At 33.4% G+C, this 25,558-nt stretch overlaps 1 protein-coding gene across 1 annotated transcript in view; it reads left to right on the forward strand.

Moving 5' to 3' along the window:
• Positions 1 to 23,236, forward strand: part of LOC123673959 (transcriptional regulator ERG homolog) — a 46,756-nt gene extending 23,520 nt beyond the window's left edge. Inside the window, exons 4-6 of the mRNA XM_045608742.1 lie at positions 5,142 to 5,331; positions 14,691 to 14,902; positions 22,522 to 23,236. Coding sequence (XP_045464698.1) covers positions 5,142 to 5,331; positions 14,691 to 14,902; positions 22,522 to 22,667 — 548 coding nt within the window. The 3' untranslated portion in view covers positions 22,668 to 23,236. The remainder of the gene's footprint in view (positions 1 to 5,141; positions 5,332 to 14,690; positions 14,903 to 22,521) is intronic.
• The last annotated feature ends 2,322 nt before the right edge of the window (positions 23,237 to 25,558 follow it).

Raw genomic sequence — 25,558 nt, forward strand, 5'->3', positions numbered from 1 at the left:
GAGGATTCCGACATTTAGGGAAATTTTTCTATTGTGGCCCTTTGGCGGGAGACTTAGCCACATACCAAATTTGTTTCACCTGTTTTATTTTGAGGCACAATTATGGGTCGTCGATACAAAAAGAAGTTGGATTCAAGGAAATATAGTAATTATACGGAAAAAACACTAATCCGAGCAATCAATGCAGTTCGAAACGAAAACATTTCAAAACAGTCAGCTTCCGAAGCGTACAACATTCCCAGAAGAACTCGTTGGAATAAAATTAGCAAAAGATATATGGGCGAACCCGGAGGCATTAGTGCACTAACATATACCGCCAGCACTTCATTAAATTGCCAAAAAACGCTTTTTTAAGGCATAGGTAAACTCGCACCTATTTGCGGGTCACTTTGCCAAATTTTAAAAATAAAAAAAAGAAGTGTGCACCTTTTCTTCTGATTCTAACAACAGCGATCGACAACTAAAATGTTCAAATTTAACATACTTTGCACAGGACTCATTTCACAAAAAAACGAAAAAGTTATATCAAGAAATCTATACAAAGTGGTGCAAAGTCATACCGATCTACGGTATATCTAGAACAACTCGGTGTCCTCTATTCACTGATCTTGTTCTTCCGTTTACTACTGAAACAACCTTTATAACCATAAAATTCCTCATCAGCCCATGACAGAGTACACTATTAAACCAAAAGGCATTTTATCTCTGATGCGATTCAGACAGCAAATCCCGTAATTCGAGACTAAATAACTCGATAAATAAAGGAGTGAAATACCGCACCCTTAACTCCTACCGACTATTTTCCCATCAAAATCTGACTTTGTCATTAACTCGCCCCTAGAAGATTTCACGTAAGAAATGAACAGAAATAATTGCAGGCTGCAACGCATGCAAATCAAATTGATGACTGATGGTAATCATACACCAGGTGAGCCACGTGCTGAGAGGGCACGCCACCTTTGCTCCCTTAGGTTAGGTGAGTAACTCCGGTTACGCCTATCTGGCCAATTGATTTCGGTTTTTTTTTGGGAAAATGGATATTTCTGCGATTCGAGTTCGAGCGAGAAATGTGGTTTACAAGCAGTGGTGAATTTACAGATTTGTCGCCTGTAGGCTGTTCAACTTTCGCCGCCTCTGAATTTTGATACCTTAGTTCATCATATCAATTATATTATCTAACAATAAAATTCCAACTCTATGATCCTTTTTGCATCAACTTTTCCCGGATGGCTAGTATCATTGAGAACTAAGATACCGTGTCAGATCCTTGATTATTTTCACAGCAAACAATTTTAAAAAACATTTACTTATACAGGTTGTCCCGTAAAGACCACGTCAAACCGAAGGAGAATGTAGATCAAAGGATAACCCACCTGCTATGACAAAATTCCCATTATAAAAGTCTTACCGTTTTCGAGAAATTTTTTTTTTTTAAATATTGAATTTTTGCCCCTTTCAATAGTTTTGTCCTAACGGTTGGTACAATTTTACGTCTTTTTGGTTAATTTTTTCAGTAAAATATTGCTGAAGAATGATTTTAACGTTTACGTTAAAAACATCCTCCGAACATTTCAAAGGGGGGCTATGAGAAATATATTTATTGGAAATTTTGGTGGTGGATTATTTTGTTCATGAAGTTTAGCCCATCGTAGTGGAAAAAAAATGTACCGAGCTACTGCTGCACATTACACCAATAAATTGTCTATTTTATAGTGATTTCAAAGAGGTATCACACAAGTCATTTGTTATTCAAAGAAAAAAGATATGGTTATTTTTATCCAAGTCGGTACGTTTCTGACAAAATCAAGTTTATCAATTCTGTTAAGAAATCTTCTATGTTGCATTACTTAGTGAACAATGGCAATTGTTTACGTGCGAAAATATTACTCGCATAATTATTCACCTCAACGAAATTCAATTTTGCAGGCAAATTTTGCGAAAACATCATGCAGATCCAGATTTTTTTAAACACTAAGTAATGCAATATCGAAGATTTCTTAACAGAATTGACAAACTTGATTTTGTCAGAAACGTACCCATTTGGATAAAAACAGCCATATCTTTTTTCTTTGAATAACAAATGACTTGTGTGATACCTCTTTGAAATCACTATAAAATAGACAATTTATTGGTGTTATGTGCAGCAGTAGCTCGGTACATTTTTTCCACTACGATGGGCTAAACTTCATGAACAAAATAATCCACTACCAAAATTTCCAATGAAAATATTTCTCATAGCCCCCCTTTTTAAAATGTTTGGAGGATGTTTTTAACGTAAACGTTAAAATCATTCTTCAGCAATATTTTACTGAAAAAATTAACCAAAAAGACGTAAAATTGTACCAACCGTTAGGACAAAACTATTGAAAGGGGCAAAAATTCATTATTTAAAAAAAAAAATATCTCGAAAACGGTAAGACTTTTATAATGGGAATTTTGTCATAGCAGGTGGGTTATCCTTTGATCTACATTCTCCTTCGGTTTGACGTGGTCTTTACGGGACACCCTGTATAATATAACTAAAGTTTACACGGAAAATATACATTTGGCTTATGTTGATAAATATTTTTTATTACACTCACAGTTTAAAAACAATACAATAAATTTCCTTTCTTAATTATCTGTCAGTATAATACTTAAAGTTAAATTATAAAAGTAATACATTTTTGAGCAGAATTGTTAATTATAACATGGTGAGAAATCTTATTCATTAGTATATTTTACAAAGAAGATCTTGAAATATTGAGTATTTGACTCTGTATATAGGACTATATTTCGATTTTTGTTGAATGTTTTAATTTTTCTCCAATTTTCGAAATTCATACTTTGTGTGGTGTGTATAATATTTTTTTTCATAAAAGATTAATAAGCTCAATCTACCACCCCTTTGAATTTGACACCCTAGATTTTAGCCTACGCAGCCTGTTGGTAAATCTGTGACTGTGTACAAGGTGTCTCAAAAAAAGTTTATTTGTAAATAAGCGATTTAAAAAAAGAATCATTTCTCTTAAAATGTTGTTATGAAGCTACACTACTTTGGAATTCATTTCTTAAAAATAATGTCGAAATTCCGTGATGACTCCCATTCGCCATGAAATTTTTTGGCAAATATTTTATTTTAACTGGGCCAGGGAAGAGTCACAAGTTAAAATCCAAGGCTTGAAATCAGGACTGCGGGAGGGCCATTGAATGTTACCTCTCCTGGTGATTAATTTGCCAGGAAAAATCATCACGAACAGATCGATTAACATGTTCCATGTCCTTTTCCGTTTTTATTGACCTTAAGCGCTCGGGTTTTAGTTTATCTAGGGTTGAAATGGCCTCTTCAGACATTCATACCTATTTCCGAAAGACAGAAATACTTGGCGCATTATTTAAGTGACGAAAACCTTGGGCCGTATTCATAAAACTAAAGAATATCCTTGTAAGTATAAGGTAGAAGTATAAGGTTTTGAATTGAAGGAAAAGGTAAGAGTATAAGCATTTCCTTTTTTTCGTATTCATAACGATAACCTCATACTTGCAAGAATATCCTCCAAGAATAAGTAAATGTTGGTGTCAACATGGAGAGGGGTTTCGGAATGGAGTCATGAGCCACGGCTCTATACCATATCCAGCATCAGCAAGTAGCACGACGTTGTTTTGATTTTGTAATTGAACCTTTATTTGTGAATTTCTCCATATTTTTGAATCGTGGACCGAACCAGGCCAACTAACGTCGGTACTGATGATCATTTCTCTTGCATCACAAGTGGCTTGCACATTCAGTGTAGGATAACCTTTCCGGTTGACATACTCAGCACCATGGCGATTTGGTTTCAGAATTCCTACGTGGGTACAGTCAACTACGCCAATTGCTGTTGGAAACCTATATTTGCTTTGCCATAACTGTTTGGCATCCATAAGTGCATTGTTCGTAGACGGAAACTTTATCCAGTAATTTGATTGCGCCACTATGCTGTCAATTACGGCAGTCACTGTACGAGATACTGTAGCTTGACTTACACCCAGTTCTTGACCAATGCCTTTCTGATACCCAGGATCACTGAGATAGCGTAAACATATCTGCATTTTAAGGACGGATGATAACGCACCTCCTCGAGTTTCAGCATTATTTATTCCCAAAAATCTGTTAGCAAGCCATTGCACGTTTTCCTCTTGAAACCGATATAATTTTTTGTACTCACGAACAGGTGTTGATATCATCAGTTCCACAACATCTGCCATCGCTACAACTGATCACTATACGACTGAGTCTGCTACTGATCACACTCGAAATTATTGAAGAATACCTATCCTTTTCATTTAGAGTGAAAGGTAACGTTTATGGTTAACCAAATACTTTTTTGAAGGATATGCTCATACTCTATTAGTATAAGGTTTTACTCGGAATATTATGAATGCGAGCTGAAGGATTTCCTTTATATTCCGCAAGTATAAGCATAACCTTTTTTTTATGAATACGGCCCCTTGAATATTGGAAACATTTCTTCGCGCTATAGTCTCAGAATCAGCATTCTTGTAAACTTCACGTATACGCACAACGTGCGTTCCGTTTACGAGAAACATTCTATAGCGACTAAATTTCCAGGAACCAGGCTACCCATTGGCATATCTGCCGGGTCCTTGCTTTCAAACAGTAAGCTAAACAAATATAAACTTCCTTTTGAGACACCTTGTTCAAAATGAAAATTGTATTTCAGTAAACTTTTTAGATATTAGACAAACAGAACTTACATCAGAGTGATTTTCATAAAAGAAAATAGTTGAATCAATAATGAAATCAACACTTTGGAATATAATAGTCGATACTTCCAAATGATATCACTAACACATGTTGGATAAAGTTAACTTTTTATATGCCATTTTTGAGTTGGGAATGTTCTCCAAGGATTAGGTTCGACTCACTAATGATGAAATTATTGACTTCTCTCGGTTCTTGTTGTTTAGATTTGTATAATCTTAAAAGTATTAATGAAAATCAGCTTCACGTATTGCCTCAGTTGCATGGCCTTCGAGGTACCCAGATCTCGATCCATTTGATTTCTGATTAATTTCAAGAATTCAAAATTCTATAATTGATCTGAAGACTGCTGAGCTAACCTTATTCGTTCTAATACTAATGATTGATTTTTTTGCAGGATCTGGACAAATTCAATTATGGCAATTTCTACTAGAACTCTTGAGTGATTCTACAAATGCAGCTTGCATCACCTGGGAAGGTACAAATGGAGAATTCAAATTGACAGATCCAGATGAAGTAGCAAGGAGATGGGGAGAAAGGAAATCGAAGCCGAATATGAATTACGATAAACTCTCTAGAGCACTGAGGTAGGAATTTCTTTTACTTCGGCTTTCCGAATAGTGTCAAAAGTACCTACCAAGAATTGTTATCTGCAAAGTAAACTTCTGGGTATTGCCACAAAAAATTACCCAGACTGTACCCTCTGCTAACATGAAGTTTGATGGTCATATTTCGTGAAGGTTATTTGCAATATGCCATATTTCAAAACAAAGAAAGAGATATTCTAGTTATATAGGGTGCAGGGTTGCGATGTACCCTAGAACTTAAGAGTGGGCGGGGTTCCACCTTAAAAAAAATAATGTATTCTTCGGCACATAATATACTGTGCTGGCAAGTCGGTATGTTGGGATGCAATATCTACGTGTAGAAATTATTACTATTCTAATGTCCTTCGCTCCTAAAAAATCAGACCTCAACGGCTCCCCAATATTTTATATCGAATCTGGTAATAATATTAGGTAACTTTCTCCAGAAATTACAGAATTTCAAGTTTTCTCATGATTTAATCGTACCTATACCTATTCGAATAAGCCCAGATTTCCTAAAAACTACTAAGGACTCAATCCGAATATCCACACTAAATTTCATGAATTCCATAAGAACGCGATAGACATTTTGTTCAATGTATCCATATGTTTAAAAAAACTGAAATTCGTATCGGACTATCTACTATCCAAACCAAAAGATAATAAATATAGAAGTTAAGAATTTGCGGACACAAAAAAATATGGACAAAGACTTAATCAAACTTGTTCAGAATGGTTACAAATACATTTAAGGTATTATCGGAAATTTAAAAAAATTGTCTTCCTCTTAATGCGTGAGGAACAACTCATCAAAAAACTCACCAGGTCGATTAAACACTGCATATTCCTCTTGAAAAGAAGATGTTCCTTCCATCTGAAAGATTCCATGATGGAGTGAGAATGGCAACTTCCGGTTGATAGCCAAGCCGAAGAACAATCTCCCATCCAGAATCAACGATCTAATCTAAAAGACGTTTCTCGAATCCAATCATCCGTAAATTAACTACCTATCGATTTCGAGTGGTGCTTCCCTTGATTGAATCCAAGTGCCCTTTCTCTGCCACTTTGTTCGTTCGATTTTTGTGGGTACAAAGAAATTGGCTACAAAGATACGACAAAGACGCACAAATTTATGAAGCTCCCTGACCTTTCTTGCCAATAATATGTATCGGAAACAATTCTATACGAAATTTCGAAATTGAGAATCATAATTTGTTTATTATCATCAATTCTCATTCAGATTTTGTGAATTTTCTTCTTAAAAGATAGCAAAAAAAGTACTGTAGGGTGGAAGAAAGGTTATTTCTATATCTTTCCAAATGTGAACTGTAAAGATACCATTAAGGTTAAAAATATTGTTTACCTTGACCGATTCCAAAGATTCGTGTTTGGAAATAATAAATCGTAATGAATTGAAATTGAACATTGGTGATTATTTATATTATCATAAAAAAAATCGATACAATGAGTCAATTATTATCTATCAAGTATCAATTTATTAACTAGGTATATTTTACAAGCACCATCGATCAAATCGCAAATACTTCAAATTTCAAATACTGTTGAACAAAAGATTCTTATAGAGGATCTTTCTGAGAGTGCGTACCAAACTGCTTATAAAGATAAGACAGAAATATTTTATTCGTTTCATTATATTTATTTTAGAACATAAAATTATAACACAAAGAGAAATAATTTTATAGTGAAAAGTTTATTCAAACACACAATTAGAGTAACTAATATAAGGTATAGTATTTCGATAAGGAAAAATAGAAAATTGTGAAATTTATTATGTGGCAAAGTTTTCTAGTGTATGGAGATGTATTTGGAAATTCGAATCAGATTCAATTTCTCTTTAATTCAATGACAGAGTGGGATTTAAAAAAAAATAGAATTTTACATAATTCTGTTCTTGGTCGACAAAAGAAAAAACAAAATATTATCAGTAACATCGCCGCCATGATTCTATTCTTCATTCTTCAAGAGTTTTTCAATTATAAAGAAGCTCTCATCAATTGAAACCACATATAACAAGCATCAAAAAAGGTGATCAAAAAAACCACAAATATCCAGGTATCATATAACTACCTAATTATCCTAATCTATAATCTTTAATTATGCCAAATAATCATTTTATGATAGATTTAACTAACAAGAAATCAATACTTTTTGTATAATTTACAATCATTATTAGTTTACGAGTATATCCATAATTTGAAAAAACGTTATTCTGGGTTAATTTCAGGTGAAACTCCTGATTCCTTTGATATTGATTTTTAATTTTCACATCAAACATGCGCTTTCTTGTGCGGTGATTTTTCTTACTTGTGAGATTTTTTCCATTTCACGGTCACGCAATCCAATAGATTACCGAGACAACATCAAAGATGTCCGAATGTCCGATGTTTAATGACCAGAGACTTGATTGCGATTTTGTGGATAACCTGGTTGGATAGTGACTTACTTTATTTCATGGCACATATAATAGTGAAATTTGTTGTTATGTTCCTTGGCAGTTAAGGCCTTAGAAGATGAGTGGAATTTTCTTCACAAACATTTGAAGTAACTGATCATTAACAATTTTCTGTTGCCATCTTATTGATACCTAAGTATGACATTCAACTGCAAATAACTCGAAAACATTAAATATTTCAATAAAAATATTTGTTCCGGACCTTCACAACGTAGAAGGCTAGAAGAATATTTGTGATCAGTAAACACTTATGGAATGAAAAAAAATTAGAATTCCCGATCGAAAAATGTATTTCGGACCATTCTGAACAATTTTGGTTTCTGTTGTGTCCGCAAATCCCAGCTTTATCTTTCAAAAAAAAATTTCAATTCAATGAAATTTGTTAAGAGTATCTTGTTTGGGTGGTAGATGACCTCAGCTCTGCCTTATATCGGAGTGAGCGCCAAAGTTGAATTCCTAAGATCTTCATAACTTACATTCTATAGGTGTACGACTTTGCTTCCGCCGTTTTGCAATAGATAGATTGCTGTAGCGGTTAGTGGTAGTCAAAATAAATATGAATATGAAGAAAATATACCGGTTGGTTCGTTTGATATGGCCTCAGAAAGAAACGGGCAAATTCATAAAACACCCTGTATCTCGGCTACGAAGACGGTAAGACCCAATAAATGGGGATCTCCAGAACCGCCTTGGTGCCACCTATGCACCTGTGAAGTATTTCCGTTTCCCAATGAAACACCCTGTATATTATAAAGTGTTGTTCAATTAAAAGTTGTATGCTAAAACATGGGGGGAAAAATTACTCAATTTAGGAATTTCTTCTGGAATACATGCAAAATTTCAAGTCGGTCAAATTTTTTAGTGACCGAAATATTAGATTTTTTTTAATATTCTGCTGAAATTGTCTACGGTTCTGGCTACGCGATCAACTCTAAATTTTGTAAGAAACTTGAAATTATCATTCTATATATAATACGCAGATTTCTATCTAAGTCAGATCTGTTGTCACTACATAAATATTGTTTTTTTTATATTCTTCTTGGATTTTATCTTGTTCTGGAGACGGGATCGTCATGAAGCTTGGAATTGTCCTCCTGCATCTAATTGAAACTCCAATTGCATCGAAAAAGTTGTTTCAAATTATCAGGAAAACAAAATTTTGATCATATTTACGGAACCCCTAGTCGAATTTTGCCCATTAGAAAAGCCTACCGCGGTATCCGAGATCCGAACCTACTCCAGCAATTTAAAATAAATGAACAGAGCTAAATTTGGTCCAATATCTCAATGATGATTAAAAAGTAAAATAACTTATTTCCGCTTTATATATTTATTTTCACAACAATTGTTTCGTCATGATAACATGACTTCGTCAGGTTACCATGCTCACCTGACGAAGTCATGTTATCATGATGAAACAATTGTTGTGAAAATAAATATATAAAGCGGAAATAAGTTATTTTACTTTTTAATCATCAAGATGAATTTCCGACAAGTAAAGACTGAGACAATCAAACTCTCAATATCTCAAATTAAACATTAGTGGGTGGAACCTGGCTAAGTAGAAGCAAGTGTAACCTAATCTGTTGAAACTATCCCCGACAGAAAATTTGAAAAATACAGACCTCTTGACGAAATTATATAGCGCTCTGAGAAATCACTTCACTAGAATTCGCAATTTTTCATTCAGAATAAATGAACTTGAATGGACGTATACGCCCACAAAACAATCTTGAATGAAGTGAGAAATAAAATTCGAATTCTCAACTAATCACTCTCTTGATAAATTAATGTAGCCTTTGTCATAAAGAAACAGCTGAAAATAAAACAAATATAAGGCAGTCTGGACAACTGAACAAGATCGAAATCCAGATTTTATTTTGTACAACTTCCCGTTATTACAAAAACATGAATATTTCACTGGTTCTGTTGATATACCTTTGGAGGCATGGTTGCTCTGGTTTTTGCGTCCCTTGCCCTCCCTGAATCTACTCCATTCACGAAGGGGAACGAGCTTTGACGGAAAGAACGCCAACGCGATGTTTGCTACCCTCCCCTTTCGATCTGGTCTTCATAACGAGGATTTTCCGTTTTCTGAGGTTGGCTAATTTTCCTCCGTAGGAGGAATTGGGAGGGGCTGTTTTCCGTATCCGATATTATGGGGTCGTCTAGACTACTTGCACATAATGATGGAAAATTATCTGATCGATGATCATTATGTTTTGGGGAGGTAGCATTCTATATTTTAAAGAAATAGATCTCTCGCTCAACACTTGGTGAAACATCGTTATTAATAAATAAATAAAAACACTTGACTATACGTTCACAAATTTAATAAAATATTATATTACGTTGACATGCATGTTTCGGGTTTTACCCCATTCTCAAAACTAAACAGAATAATAAACGGTACAAATTATACATCAAACAAAACAGATGTTAACACCGGAGATAAGCGGAACTCCAGCTGATCGTTCACAATTGGCAATTTTTGTTTATGTGCTGAAGATATTTCTAAACATTCTAAAAGATCTAATCGCTTACTTTTCTCTCCTTCGTGTAAAATTTTGGTTTTATTGAAATCTATAAAATGGTTACAAGAGATACAATGAGTTGAAAACCCCGTTGTGGATTTTCAATTAACAAACGAATTAAAGATCCTCAAAATTCCCTCAAATGCCAGGTTGATTTCATTCGATGTAGTGAATTTATTTCCATCCATACCGACTGCAGAAATCAAAAATTTAGTCAGTGAACAACTCCATGACAATATTTCACTCAGTACGGAAATAATTGAAGAAACAATGAAAATACTACAAATATGTCTTGAACAGAGCTATTTTAAGTTCAATGGGAAATTTTATCAACAACTAGATGGTCTACCAATGGGTTCTCCTTCATCCCCCCTTTTCAGTGAAATTTTTATGACACATTTGGAAAAGAAAATATTTTCCATAATGAATAATAATCTGACTGTATATGTACTGTACTGGAAGCGATATGTTGATGACGTATTTTGTATTTGGACTGGCTCGGATTCAGAACTCGAATCATTTCTAAAGCTTATTAACTCATTTTATGACGGTGTTCAGTTCACTTTGGAATTGGAAAATGTGGATAAATCACTCAACTTCCTGGATATTCAGATAAAAATCGTAAATGACCATCTTGATTTTGATATTTACAGAAAACCAACTTTTTCCGATGTTCTCATTCATAATAGTAGTTCACACCCTTATAGAATTAAAATGTCTGCGTTTCATTCCCTTGTGCACAGACTTATTTCCACTCCTCTATCGGAGAATAACTTCAAAAAAGAAGTTGAGATGTTAAAGTTATTAACAAAGAACAACGGCTACTCTCCTGACATAATAGATAAATTAATATTGAAAAAACAACGTGAAAAACTTTTAACTTGTATCTATCCACCTCAACCTAAAGATCAAATGAAGAGATTTGTATATATTAATTATATTCCACAGATTAGCGACATAGTTTGTAATAGATTAAGAAAAAACAGAGTTGATATTGTGTGTACAAACAAGAAAAATTTGAGATCAATGTTTTCTGATGGTAGGGATAAGTTAAGTGATTCAGAAAAAAGTGGTGTATATAAGTTGTTCTGTGACGAATGTCCTGCTTTTTATGTTGGTCAAACCGGTCGTTCTCTCAAAGTTAGGGTTGAAGAACATAAAAAATCTATTTTACAAAATAAATCCACAACGGGGTTTTCAACTCATTGTATCTCTTGTAACCATTTTATAGATTTCAATAAAACCAAAATTTTACACGAAGGAGAGAAAAGTAAGCGATTAGATCTTTTAGAATGTTTAGAAATATCTTCAGCACATAAACAAAAATTGCCAATTGTGAACGATCAGCTGGAGTTCCGCTTATCTCCGGTGTTAACATCTGTTTTGTTTGATGTATAATTTGTACCGTTTATTATTCTGTTTAGTTTTGAGAATGGGGTAAAACCCGAAACATGCATGTCAACGTAATATAATATTTTATTAAATTTGTGAACGTATAGTCAAGTGTTTTTATTTATTTATTAATTCTATATTTTTGTGAAAAAAGAATATCTCATACTAATCATAATTTTATGCTCAAATTATGCATTGGGTTTTGTGATAATGATCTATCCCTCTTAAAGTTTGCAGATATCTACAACTTCCGATTATACCGGAAACAGACTACTACTTTCTCATTTCAAATGGCACATCTAGTATATTATTGCATCATAAGATGCAATGTGATGGCAATTTCAGCAATATGCCATAACTTGGGTAAAAACTCACTGAGTAAAACTCATGAGTTAATGGGATTCTTATGAATAAAATTGTGACAACGAGGACTCACATTTTTTGATCATCTTTGCAGAAAATCCTTTTTTGAAAAAACCTTTTTAATTTTCGCCCCTGCCAATACGTAGTATAATAGGCCTGTTTGCGTTGTGGAGGTAGCATTCTATATTTTTCACGAAAAAAAAATATCTCATTTTAATCATAATTTTGTGCTGAAAATCTGCATGTCAAGGTTTGAGATAATGATCTTTCTCTCCGGTTGTACCGGAAACAGACTGCTACTTTCTCATTTCAAATGGCACACCCAGTATATTATTGCCTCATTAGATAGCTTATTTGATGACAATTTCAGCAATATGCCATAACTTGGGTAAAAACTCACTGAGTTGAACTTTTGAGTTAATGGGATTCTTATGAAAAAAATTGTGACAACGAGGACTTTTTTTGAAAAAACCTTTTCAATTTTCGTCCCTGCCAATACGTGTATTATAGGCCTGTTTACGGATTGGACCAAAAATGTGCAGCAGGGTGTTAATGGATCATAAACTGGACAACTCAAATTAATCAAAACTGAAGATTTTCAAATTACAACCTAAACCTAAAACAAAATAATTTTGTTTTCTCATTTTTTTTTTAGCTATAATTTTGATTGTATTGATCGCACATTTGATTACCAGGTATGGATAAATTCCTTAATAATAGTACAAATAAATGGTACTACGGTACCAATACGGTTCCATTTGAAAAAATTGAGTTTTACCCCAAAAACGATAACGATGAACTTTATTTGCTCATAAAAAAACGCAATTTAGTATTTATGACGGGATTTCGATTTTTCTAGTATTAGACGGGTCAATTGGAATAAATTGAAACCATCATGGCACCCTTAAATGGAAATCTGAAAATTAAATTATAAAAAATTTTGACGTTTGAAATGTCACTTATGTGGTATCATTGGTTTCAAAAAATTAAAATTATACATTTTCAGAAATGTAACAATATACAGGGTAATCCGTTTAAAAATCGAAAGTTGGTATCCCTTCTGGCAAAACCGGAAGTGAAAAAAAAATCATTCAAAGATCAAAAAGTGTAGCTTATTATGTTTATGGGATATCCCAAATTTCAATCTATTATCTTCAAAACTAACGGAGATACGGGGTTGTACCATGCTCCTGTTACACCCGGTATAACCGTTGAATATAGTTCATATTCCCTTATTTGAAAGAATAAATAACTGGTGCAAGAGGATAGATTGCATCAGGTGAATGACGTCACAAGGTGTTATTTCAGACCTTCACCGAAAATCTTGAAACCAACCTCTTAAATTTCCTTTTTATACAGGGTGTCCCAATGAAAATTTGACCCCCCAGAACTCTGAAACGAAGAATTTGCGAAGATTTTAGAAGAACAGGTCAACTTCTGTTTTGAGGGGACGAATTTCAATCATGAGTTTATTCCAAAAAAGCAAGCCACCCCAAGAAGGTGGAACCAATCCCCAACTTTTTTGAATTAGGAAGAGATGTCGAGTGTTGGTTAGTTTGAAAGCTGTTTATGTTCTGTACACAACCCAGTTAAAATTTTCAAAATCGGTTCATTATTTACGAAATAATGAAATATTGAACTTAACGTCAAAAGGTGATGTTGAACAAAACTCAAAAACCCTTAGGATCTTGAGTTTGACCGGTTCAACTCTCTGTTCAGCATCACCTTCTGACGATAAGTTCAATATTACATTATTTCTTGAACCGATTTTAAAAATTTTAACTGGGTTGTGTACAGGGTGGGCAAATTTCGATGTTTTAGCAGTACAACTTTTAAACCAGAGGAGATAGACAAAATCTGATATCCCATTCTCGGTGTCTATTACTGAGAAATTAACAAGAGTAGTATTCATTTTTGGCCTATATATTTTTGAAATCAGGAAAAAATAAGCTTTCAAAAAATGGCACATAAATCTAGTGTTTCCATTTGAAAGAACATAACTTTGGGTCATAGCTTCGTAATTAAAGACCCTTTTGAAAAGACAAGCACGCCACTGGATTCTACGTGAAAAAAAGTGTCTGTATAATGTTTTAATTTCAGAGCTCTATCAACAGTAAAAACGGAGATATGAATGTTTTTCAATATCGCCATTTTTCCAATTTTCGCTTATAACTCGAAAACAAAAGAAAGTGGCCAAAAATGAATACTACCCTTGTTAATTTCCCAGAAAAAGAGACCGAGAATGGCATATCAGATTTTGTCTATCTCCTCTGGTTCAAAAGTTGTAGTGCTAAAACATCGAAAGTTGCCCACCCTGTACAGACTAAAGAACATAAATAACTTTCAAACTAATCATCATTCTACATCTTTCCCCTATTGAAAAAATTGGGCGTTGATACCGACTTAATGTGAGGTTTTTTCGAAACAAACACATGATGGAAATTCGTCCCCCCAAAACGGAATTTCACCTGTTTTTTTAAATCTTCGAAAATTTTTCGTTTCTAAGTTCTGGGGGTTCGAATTTTCGTTGGGAGACCCTGTAAGTAACCTCAAAAACCTGGCATTACTCTAACATTTATTTAATTTGAATTTTTCAGGTATTACTACGACAAAAATATCATGACAAAGGTCCATGGGAAGAGATACGCCTACAAATTCGATTTTCAAGGTTTGGCGACTGCAACCCAGCCTGCAAACAATGATCCTAATAGTTATAAGTATCAGACTGAATTGTTCATGAGTTCGTATCATCAGAGCGCCAAACTGGGGGGATTCATGAGTTCCCATGGGACTATACCTAGTTCAGCAGGTGAGATAATAACCTATTATATATTTAACAATTAAATATATTTATTTTCTCTATTTCAGTATCGTAATGAGTTCATTACAGTTCTAAAAACAGTGCTGTAATGAACTCATTACAGCATCGTTTTCAGATATATTTTTCGTTTTGTGGTTGTCTATGCTGACTTCCAATCCTATCAAATTTCAACAAATGTCAATAATTGTCAATATAATATAATTTGGGGATAACGTGAAATGATTTGCTACATTATTCGCAAATTCTCTTAATTCTGGTAGTGTTTAATCGTTTTCGTCAGACATAATTCACGAATTTAATGGGTAATTGTAAATTATGTCTAAATTCGAAACATACGATTCATATTTAAATTCCGTAATCTGTCAATTTTCGTAACAGTCACACCAACTGCCAAGATACAATACAAAAGTCAATAGGATATATAATCTGAATTTTTCATTGAATTTTGACAATTTTTGGCAAAACTTGACTGAAATAGAAAATATCGTCTTATACTCGTTGCAGAAGGCAATTCCAACACTCATGCGTTCCAAAACTAGCTCCTTCGTCGCTCGTTTTCGAATTTCGCATTCGTGTTGGAATAGGAGCCCATTCTGCAACTTGTTTTAGAATATACTATTACCGGTCCGATGTTCTTATTTTACAAATCTAAATATCGAATTATTATTATATTTTATGTAATTTTTATTTACCCAAGAGTTGAGAAAAAGTGTCGAATTTTTTCAGATTTTATCAAGTGATTTGATCAATTGATTACAATTTCAAAATAAACCAATCACATAACTAATTTTTTTGAAAAATTAAGTGGTCAAATCTGAAGATCTACTCTAAACTGTTTTCTGTTTTCCCATTTATCTCTTTATTGTCACTATTTTTGGCAACATTTTTTTTTAATAACATTTTCGAATCATTATCAAGAATTACCTAATATACAGATTGCTTCAAGAATGTTGTGTTGCTAGGATATGTAGAACACTCCCAAGGAAGTTTTTTCGACTTAATGGTAAAAAATTTGTCGAAAATTTTACTTTCGGCCCTTAGAATACGGATGCCGTTACAAAAAATTCTCTCTGAAAACCCGTAACTTATTTTGCACTCTTCTGACAATGAAACTTGTATCTGATTTCAACATAGCATTATTGATGAAAATATTGAATTTAATTATCGATAATATTCTTCGTTATTAGCGCTTATCCATATATGTATTCAACATATACTTGTACCTCCACTTCATCGACCTATATAAGATCAAAACAGTTGAAGAAAACAATATTTGCTAGATTGTTATTTTTCGAGAAAACTCAAATGTTTAGGTTGGTCAGATTTCGATTATTTGTCACTAAATCTTCAAATTTGTTGATAATAGAGAAGAAGAGTTATATACGGGGTGTCCAGAAACTATAGGCCCAAAATAAAACAAAAGATTCCCTTGTAAAATAAAGAAGACTTCGCTAACCTAATTCATTTTCTTAAATGTTGCAGAAATACAGGGTGGTTGAATATAAAAAATTAAAAGTAATTTTTTATTCATAGCTTCTACAATTTCCAAAATTTTTCCATAAAAATTGAAAGAATTTTTGTGTTTAATAGGTGCTTCATTTAGAAATAAGAATCACATTTTGAGTTGCCACCAGTGGCGTACAAAAAGGGTATCATGGTCTTTTTTCTCCCCTATTTTAATACATATAGAGAAATTTTGCATTTTTCGCATCCCCCATTCAATTTTCAGTAAAAAAGATACCTATACTTGTTTGGATCCAGAAAAACTAACCGTTTTCAAGATATAAATACAAACATACTAATAATGAAAAAATTTTCGGCAGATTTTAATTTTACAATACCAATTACTGATCCAAATAACAACTGGATATTCAAACGAAAATGGACACTTTCCCATGAATTTTGTACACGATGCATAATTTTTCTGATTTTACCAGTGGCGTAAAAATAGCAGAGAAAAGAGATCCTTGTACGCCACTGGTGGCAACTGAAAATGTCTTTTTTTTTCGAAGTAAAGCAGTGATTGGACACAAGCATTCTTTCAAGTTCAATCGAAATTTTTGGAAATTGTACAAGTTATGAATAAAAATTACTTTTAATTTTTCATATTCAACACCCTGATGTAGTATGCACAACATTTGAGAAAAGATGTATTGGGAAAGTCTTATTTTTTTTTTAGACCGAATCTTCTGTTTCAATTTTGCACCATAGTTTCGGGAGTATATCAAGTAGATAGATAACTTATTACAATTGATGACCCACCACCTTTGGACTTTTTTCTTAGGGGCCACGTGAAAGATAAGATCTATGACATCTATGACAAAGCTCCACAATCGATTCAATACCTTAAAGATCGAATTCGTGAAGTTATCTAGGACAGTCAGCCACAAACGTGCAAACTGATCCTGGAAAATTTCATAAAAAGTATATGGTGCTGCAAACTGCAACCCTAGCCGTGGCAGCCAATTGGCTAATATCGTTTTTGACACTTTCTGAATGAAAAAGTGAATATTCAAAAATAATTGTAGAAAAAAATATCAAATTTCCTCAAGAATGTAGCACACAATGTTCATAAAAGATATACATATTTTCAATTCAGTTATGTTCAAATTTCATAAAATCATAACACAAGCTCTCGTGAACACACATTCTAATCCATATTTCTCCGTCAATTGATGCTATCTGGAAAAAAAATCAGAATATTTCGGGCTGACTCATCTGGTCAACTTCATACAAGGAGCAACATCCATTAGGGCAGTTTGTTAACAATATCCTTATTTGAGGGAGGGGCGCATGAAATGACGGGTAGAGTTCTTTGCGTAGGGGGCGAAACAATGGACAATCAAGGCATTACGCCATTAGGGGGATGAAAGTGTTATTTCCACTCCTTCAAACACCAGTTAAAGATTGAATTTGAAAAAATACAATAACGTATTCACAAAAGTGGCGGATAGACAACAGTCTTAGTTGGACTCTAATTGAGGGAATGAATTACTCTCAAATGTAGGTACTCGTATTTGGAACAATCACCCTCTCGAAATATAATCTGGTGCATTGGTCTTTAAATACTGCTGAAAGGCTACGATGATTGAACAAAACCGAATAATTAACCATATGTTCAGTTTTCATGGACAAAAATTTAACGAACTCCATTCAAAAAATTTCATTTGCATATAAATATTTTATATTTGGAATTAATAACAAAAACAAAAGTCTTACTAAAAAATATCAATTGAGATCCACATTAAATTCAAAATATCAGAAATAAAGAATCTCTGCCAATGGGGTACAATCAGTGGCGTACCCAGACATAAGCTTTGGGGGGAATAAAGAAAAAAAAATTTCGATTTTTCCTTTTTTTGAAGAAGTTTTCCAAAGAATTTTGCTTACTCATAATAAGATTGTGATATATAAGGTTGTTACATATAATGGATATTCCTTCTGGGGGGGGGGGATATATCCCCCTTACCCCCCCCTTGGGTACGCCACTGGGTACAATACTTATTCGTGTTTCGTTCCAAAAAAATCAACCCTCCATAGTAAGTAATTTTTGTCAAGACCGAAATAAATTAGAATAAATCGGATATTTTCAGGAGATAAGAGTATTCTTATCTCCTGAAAAGATCTTATTTATTCATGCGCAACGCACACCGTATAATCAAAACGCTAAAATTCATATAGAATTTTTAATGTCCAACCCGAGTACCCTTATTTCCGTAAGTTTCATCAAATATAAAACAAGAAGAAAGCAAAATATTCAGATTCTGAGTATTTCAATTTTGCGCATGGGCAAGGCGTACCTTTCATACAAAAGAGCTAAAATTTTTACAAAACTACTTACAATCCAACTCAATTTTCGTCAATATCGAATTGGTATAACACGAAATGGATAAACCAGGAATTTTACGTTTGCGCATTCTTAAAGACCAATCTTCATCAGGTAAATTTGAAAATCGTATGGACTAACTGAAATCCCATACTAAACTTCATTAAAATCAGATGAGAATTGTTGAAATTAAGGCTGCTGCCTGCTACAAGAATGTGCGGACACACAGACAGACAGACAAGTAACCAAAGTTTTTCAGGATGGTCTGAAATTCATTTCGTCTCAAATTTTTGATATCGAAGTTTAAACCAAATTACTTAAAACAACTTTTTTATGTATTACAAATTCCCATAAACATGAGCCCACAAATGCTTTGTTTTCCAGATACAGGGTTTTTCTTGTAGTCTTTATCAATCTTAGCTACAGAGTGGGTAAATAAGCTTATCATTAATTTATTTATCACAGCTTACTAACTGGATCTTTACAATAACTTGGATTTTCCTGAGGATTACTAGAGAGCTGTTTGAAATTTTTTTCTCTAAATCGATAGCAGATACGACAAAACTACGAGTATAGTAGTAGGCTGCAGTGTAGTACTGGAGAGTTTCTTTTTAAATTTTTCTAAACTAGCACTGTTTCACCAAAAAATAGTTCTGGAGGAAAGAAGTGGATCTTTCCCAGAAAAAATATCACCCTGCAGTTTTGCAGGAATACACAGGGTGTTTCAAGTTCGACGGCCTATTAGACGTTTCTGGAGAACGAGGCCGATTTGAAATCTGATAATTCGGAATATGACATTCTTCATGATACCCTATTCAGCTAAAATATTTTTGAAGCTACGGCACTCCCGGTTATACAAGAATTTAAAAAAAAATCTTTTTTTTCATTTTATGTCTCAGATATTATCAAGATTTCTATTCTCAGTTACTCTTTGCTAAAATCATAGCGTTAGTCCTTATAGTTTCCAAAATATTAAGAAAAACCCGTAAGAAAGAGAGAATTTCCTGAGTCACAATTACGTGAATTTTTTTTACTGTGAATATCCTGTGAGTATACTCAATTCACTTTCTCAAACTAGAATGATGTAGGATTATCGTGCATATCTTGAACTTGAGAAATATTATCACAGGGTGTTTCAAATATTGTTCCAAAAATTGTGAACAAAATTTGATCATAACTTTCGATTTTCGATTTTAGAAGCCTGTTTTTTTATGATTTCGTTAGATTTTACGGTGAAAAATAAGGGTAGTGTCCAAACATGATTATTCTCTCAAATTCAATATTGAAGAGTTATTCGAGATTTTATGAATTTATGTTATACGTAGGGTCAATTTCATTCGATCTGTTTCCAGATAGACTAGCAATCATACTCTATGACCATAGAAATTTAAATATCTAATTACTTAACATGTGACAGGTGTTTTCATTATCAAAGCTACACTAATTTGATTTCACGAATTGAATTTCCGATACTCAAATGACAAAATTCTGAATATACCTACTTTTCTCTAATTATATGGCAAATCAGTTCATTCCGGCACATCTTGTGAAACAAAATAGACTGGAACGGATTTTTCTATTATCTGTCAAATTTGTGATACAGAAAACTGTTCTGCCAACCAACATTTTTCGATGCAAAAATCACTAATAGATATTTATGGAAATTTCCGTTGATTTCAATGAAAAGGCAGTGAATTCGGGAAAATGATGTTTAAAACTCGTACAGAAGGCTCATTCTACCACACGTTCATTTCGAACTCTTGGAAGAATATCAGTAACTTCTGCACGTGTATTATTAATATCTAATTCCATATTCACGATGAATGCAATAGAATTATTACTTATTAGAATTATTGGTAGAACTCATCGAATTTCAAATCAGAAATTTCCTTATCTGCTTGAAAGGAAGTTTCATACTTTATTATACTGGAGTACCTACCTACCTAGAAGAAAAAACCTGTACCTACCAAATGAGATAAAATCATGCAGGTCTCCTGTGTTCCAATTCTATTCATATAAAAAAGCGGTAGAATAAATTTTTTGAATTCAGGAAAAAAATCAGTGTGGTGATGAAAAGGGAGTAACAGAAAGTTTGAAACATACTTTCGAAATATCTTCTTGTCAATTGGTGGCAAATGCGGATATTTCTGATTGAATGCTCGACAAGTTCTCGAAACAATTCTGTTGCATTCACCGTGGATATGGAATAGATCCAGAATTTTATTATTTGAATAACGAGGATTCATATCGTGAAATTATAATCTACTAGCTTCAATAATGAAATGAGTACACTTGTCACTTTGAAATAAGTGCATATTTTAATTTCTATGATCATAGAATACTGATTTGAAACGCACTCTAGAAACAGATTGAATGAAATTGACCCTACGTATAACATAAATACATAAAATCTCGAATAACTCTTGAATTATTGAATTTGAGAACATAATCATGTTTGGACACTACCCTTATTTTTCACCGTAGAATCTAACGAAATCATAAAAAATAGGGTTCTACTTTGAAAATCGAAAGTTATGATCAAATATTGTTCACAATTTTTGGAACAATATTTGAAACACCCTGTGATGATATTTCTCAAGTTCAAGATATGCACGATATTCCTACATCATTCTAGTTTGAGAAACTGAATTGAGTATACGCATAGGATATTCACAGTAAAAATAATTCACGTAATTGTGACTAAGGAAATTCTCTCTTTTTTACAGTTTTTTCTTAATATTTTGAAAACTATAAGGACTAACGCTATAATTTTAGCAAAGAGTAACTGAGAATAGAAATCTTGATAATATCTGAGACATAAAATGAAAAAAAAAAGATTTTTTTGAAGTGCCGTTGCTTCAAAAATATTTTAGCAGAATATGAACAATGTCATATTCTGAATTTTCAGATTTCAAATCGGCCCCGTCTAAAATGTCGTCGAACTTGAAACACCCTGTATATGCCAATTCAAGTTGAATATAAAGGGAAGGTTCTATGAGAAAAAACTTGAACTTTAACGCCTGTATCTCAAAAACAAAGCGTTTGCGGACTCATATTATAGGACTTTTTTTCTTGAAATGATCCGAGAAATCTGACATTTTCATTTTTACCTCCAATTTGGAAACACTCAGTTCAGTTTTTTGATAACTATATTGAAATTTTGGGACGAGAATGATACAAAAAACCGAAAACAACGGGTGGCGACGCCAGCTTTCAAAAACAGGGGTGTCCAAGGGGGGCCGGAATTTTTTTGGGGGGCCAAAGTGAAATGAAATTATAGTTCAGCTAATCTTTTAATTATTTTAGCCTTAATATGTCAAAATTAAGGGGGGGGCAGCAAAATTTTAGGGGCCTGGGCCCTCCCTGAACTCCACCTAGCGTCGCCACTGAAGTGTATTCCGATGACAAATGCAAAAATCACAGGTGGCAAATAAGAGGCGACGCCGACAAAGGGGATAGATAACGAAAAATAATAAACCTAGGACATAGATGTGCTCGTAGTCCAATAAAAGTACTAATCTTGAAAACGATTATAAACTCATAAACCGTAAAAGAGTCCAATTTTTACTGTCGTGTGTATTTCAAAGGAAAGTAAAATGATTATTGGTTTTATGGGAAAATTTTCGTTCTTCATCTTCTCGAGAATTCTGCAATTTTATATTTTGAAAATCTTGTTCGCCATCTCTAGGACCTTGGAAAGAAGACAGTCCTGTTTATCATTGTTCCAATATTTCAACTTGATTGAGAAGTATAGTTTCTAATTCACTCTTTTCTCTTTCAGCATCGCTATTTCCGTCACCAGGATCATACTGGAGTAATCCAACAGCAAATCTGTATTCAAACATAGCAAGCACACACTCAATAGGACACCATGCTGGACATCACTTAGGTAGTTCTGCGTTAGGTTCCTATCCCAGCTATGCCTGACAGTCCACCCCGCCATCATCAAGGACTGATTGGATGAGAAAAATGTCCATATAATAACTTTCAATTCTACTTGTCGATCAGATCAAAACTTGTATTAGTAGATTTCTCTTATGGGAAGAAGCCATCTAGAATACAGAGATATTATTTGAGGTGCTTATTTGTTTATGAGCATGACTCTGATCAAAGTTGTGAAAGTCAATACAGAAAAGTTTTCTGTTTTAGTGGTATTTGGATATCTGTTTTGTACAATATTACCGTAGAGCTTTTTCTATGAGTTTCAAAGAAGAATCCATCATTTCTTTACTACTATATTCCATACATGTTCGTTATCAAAGTATTTTTAATCGAATGATTGAATTTACTGGATATTTATTGTGTAACGCTAGATTTGCCTGTAAAAATGCGTACAATAAGAAAGTAGTCATAGTTTCAATAACTGAATGTCATCTGTTATAAATTAATTGTCTATTTTTTTTGTTTCATTTTTTTTTGTGAATATATCTATGATTCGTTTTATACTGTGCATATGTATGTTCAATTTTATTGAGTTGAAATAAAAAAATTCCCTAAAAACATTGTTATGAAACTGTATATACATTAATATTTCACCTTACTTCTACTTATATTTATTGATCCGTGAAATCACAGTTATGGAATTAAAAACATTTACCCGTTTATCGTTCACTGTCCAGAGCTTTTTTCAGAGAACAAAATATTTCCTTAATCAGACAACAATAGAACATATTTGTTCTTACAACTTAATTCTGAAAATTTAATTTTCTCCTATTTTCCTTGTCTTCTTGGGAAGACTCTATCGTTTTAAACTAAGCACTGGGGAGTCACGTGGTGGTGGTCCCTCTCAATAGATTTTCATATGTATTTTGTAGTGGTGGTCCCTCTCAATAGATTTTCATATGTATTTTGTAGAATATTACTCTGAAGTCAAAATTTCAGTCAGAAGCTGTATAGTCCAGTCATTTGTTGCGAAAAAAATGGATTACTTGGAAAGTTTTGAAAATTGGTGATTTTATAGATTTCGATGTGCTCTTTCCGAATTTAATCTTTGCCAGCTCGTTTTCTCCTACAATTTATGTATCTACCTTTTTTTTTGTAAAATTGATAGTTTCAGGAAGAACTGGTAGAAGCGGAAAAGTATACCAACTTCAATATGCGTGTTGCCTAAAATAGTTATTTATAATACCACCTTGAGATAGAGTAAGCAGCGTGGTCTCCTGTAAGCCTTATCCACATGTAATACCAAATTTTGTAAGAACCAGACAGCAGCTTAATGGAAATATTCATGGGCGCCCGCAGGGGGGCCAGGGGGGCCATGGCCCCCCCTGAGATTTTGATTGCCTCATTTTTCAGCACAAGACCCTCGTCACCCTCAATATTATTTTCTCAATCCAAAGGGAAAAACGGAAAGTAATGGATTGACAACAATTTTCCGGTTTTCAATGTAATTACATACTAAACATATAACAATAATCGGCAGAGGTATTTTTTAATCGAAAACTTTTTTAGGCGCGTTGAGCACTTCTTGGGTGAAGAAAAATCATGGAACCGAAAGCACTCCATGCGTGTCAATTTGTTTATAAATTCATATTATATATATGCGTGTCGGCAATCGGCATTTTCTTTGAACGTCACCAGATGATCGTTTTATGGGCGGCTTCTTTTTAGGCGCTTTCTTTGATGTGGGATTCTTCATGCGGCTTCTCTCATATTTCAATAATAATTGTCCATTCTCCAATCAAGATATTTTTTTTCTCGAGAAGAAGTAGGAAATGAAGGGGATACATATAGAATTTTTTCATTTGTATTCCTATTCTAGACAAACCACGTTGAGAGTGTGTTTAGATTAAAGAGTATTTTTAATGTCTGTGACTTTTTATTACGTTATTATATACAAAGTTCTATAAATAATTACAAAGCTGATTTTTCAGTTTCGGCAGTGCCCAAAGACTGCTCCGTTCCTTTTTTTTTGTTGAGAGTCATTTTCACTTATGTTTATGTTTTTATGATAGATTTACCCTTGGAAATATGGATATTCGAAAATTTTTCCCAAGGAAATCAATTGCCGATGACGATTGCAATTAGTCTCCTAAAAATATTAAGCTTTATATACAAATGGCGGCTCATTCCTCCAGTACTAATAAAGAAGCAATACAAAAAAAAGGAATATAGCGAAATTCAACATGCGGGCTTGAATTTTCCCAAATTTTGCGGTGGACTTTGGACAATCAACAGATATTGGAAATTTTATAGCTTTCTCATCTATTCAAAACAAACAAAAATATGATTTACTAAGAATGCCATATAAGCCACCAGCAACTTCTTATTTTAGACAAGATGTTGGACCAAATGAAAGACTATTTATTAATGGCTGGATCAATATGAATGAATGGTTCATTCCAGAGCCCTTAAAGGTGCACTGTGTAAATACTGTGTAATATTTCCATCATCTGTGATCCATGGTAGTACTTTAGGCACATTCATAAAAAGACCATACAAAGATTTACACATGCAGGCAAAAATTATTCAACTGTCTGTGCTAAAAATTTTATTGATGTGCTATCAAATGAAAAACCTGACATATTATCTTCAATAGATGAAGGTAAGAAAAAAAGTATTGCAGAAAAAAGACGAAAAAATTTACCGATTATAAAAACAATAGTTTTTTGTGGAACTCACGATATACCTAACCTATACGAAAGAGCAACAAGAACTCTGGCAATTTTAGTGATCTTTTGAAATTGAGAATAGACGCTGGTGATAAATATAAATACAGAAATAGAAAGAAACGGAATACTGATGTCGTTTACGACAATCATGGACGCCTTATCGTTTTTCAATAATTTTCATTTTGCCCCCCCTGAGAAAAATTTCTG

The sequence above is a fragment of the Harmonia axyridis genome, chromosome 2 (assembly GCF_914767665.1).
Source record: "Harmonia axyridis chromosome 2, icHarAxyr1.1, whole genome shotgun sequence".
In the NCBI taxonomy this organism is placed as follows: Eukaryota; Metazoa; Arthropoda; class Insecta; order Coleoptera; family Coccinellidae; genus Harmonia; species Harmonia axyridis.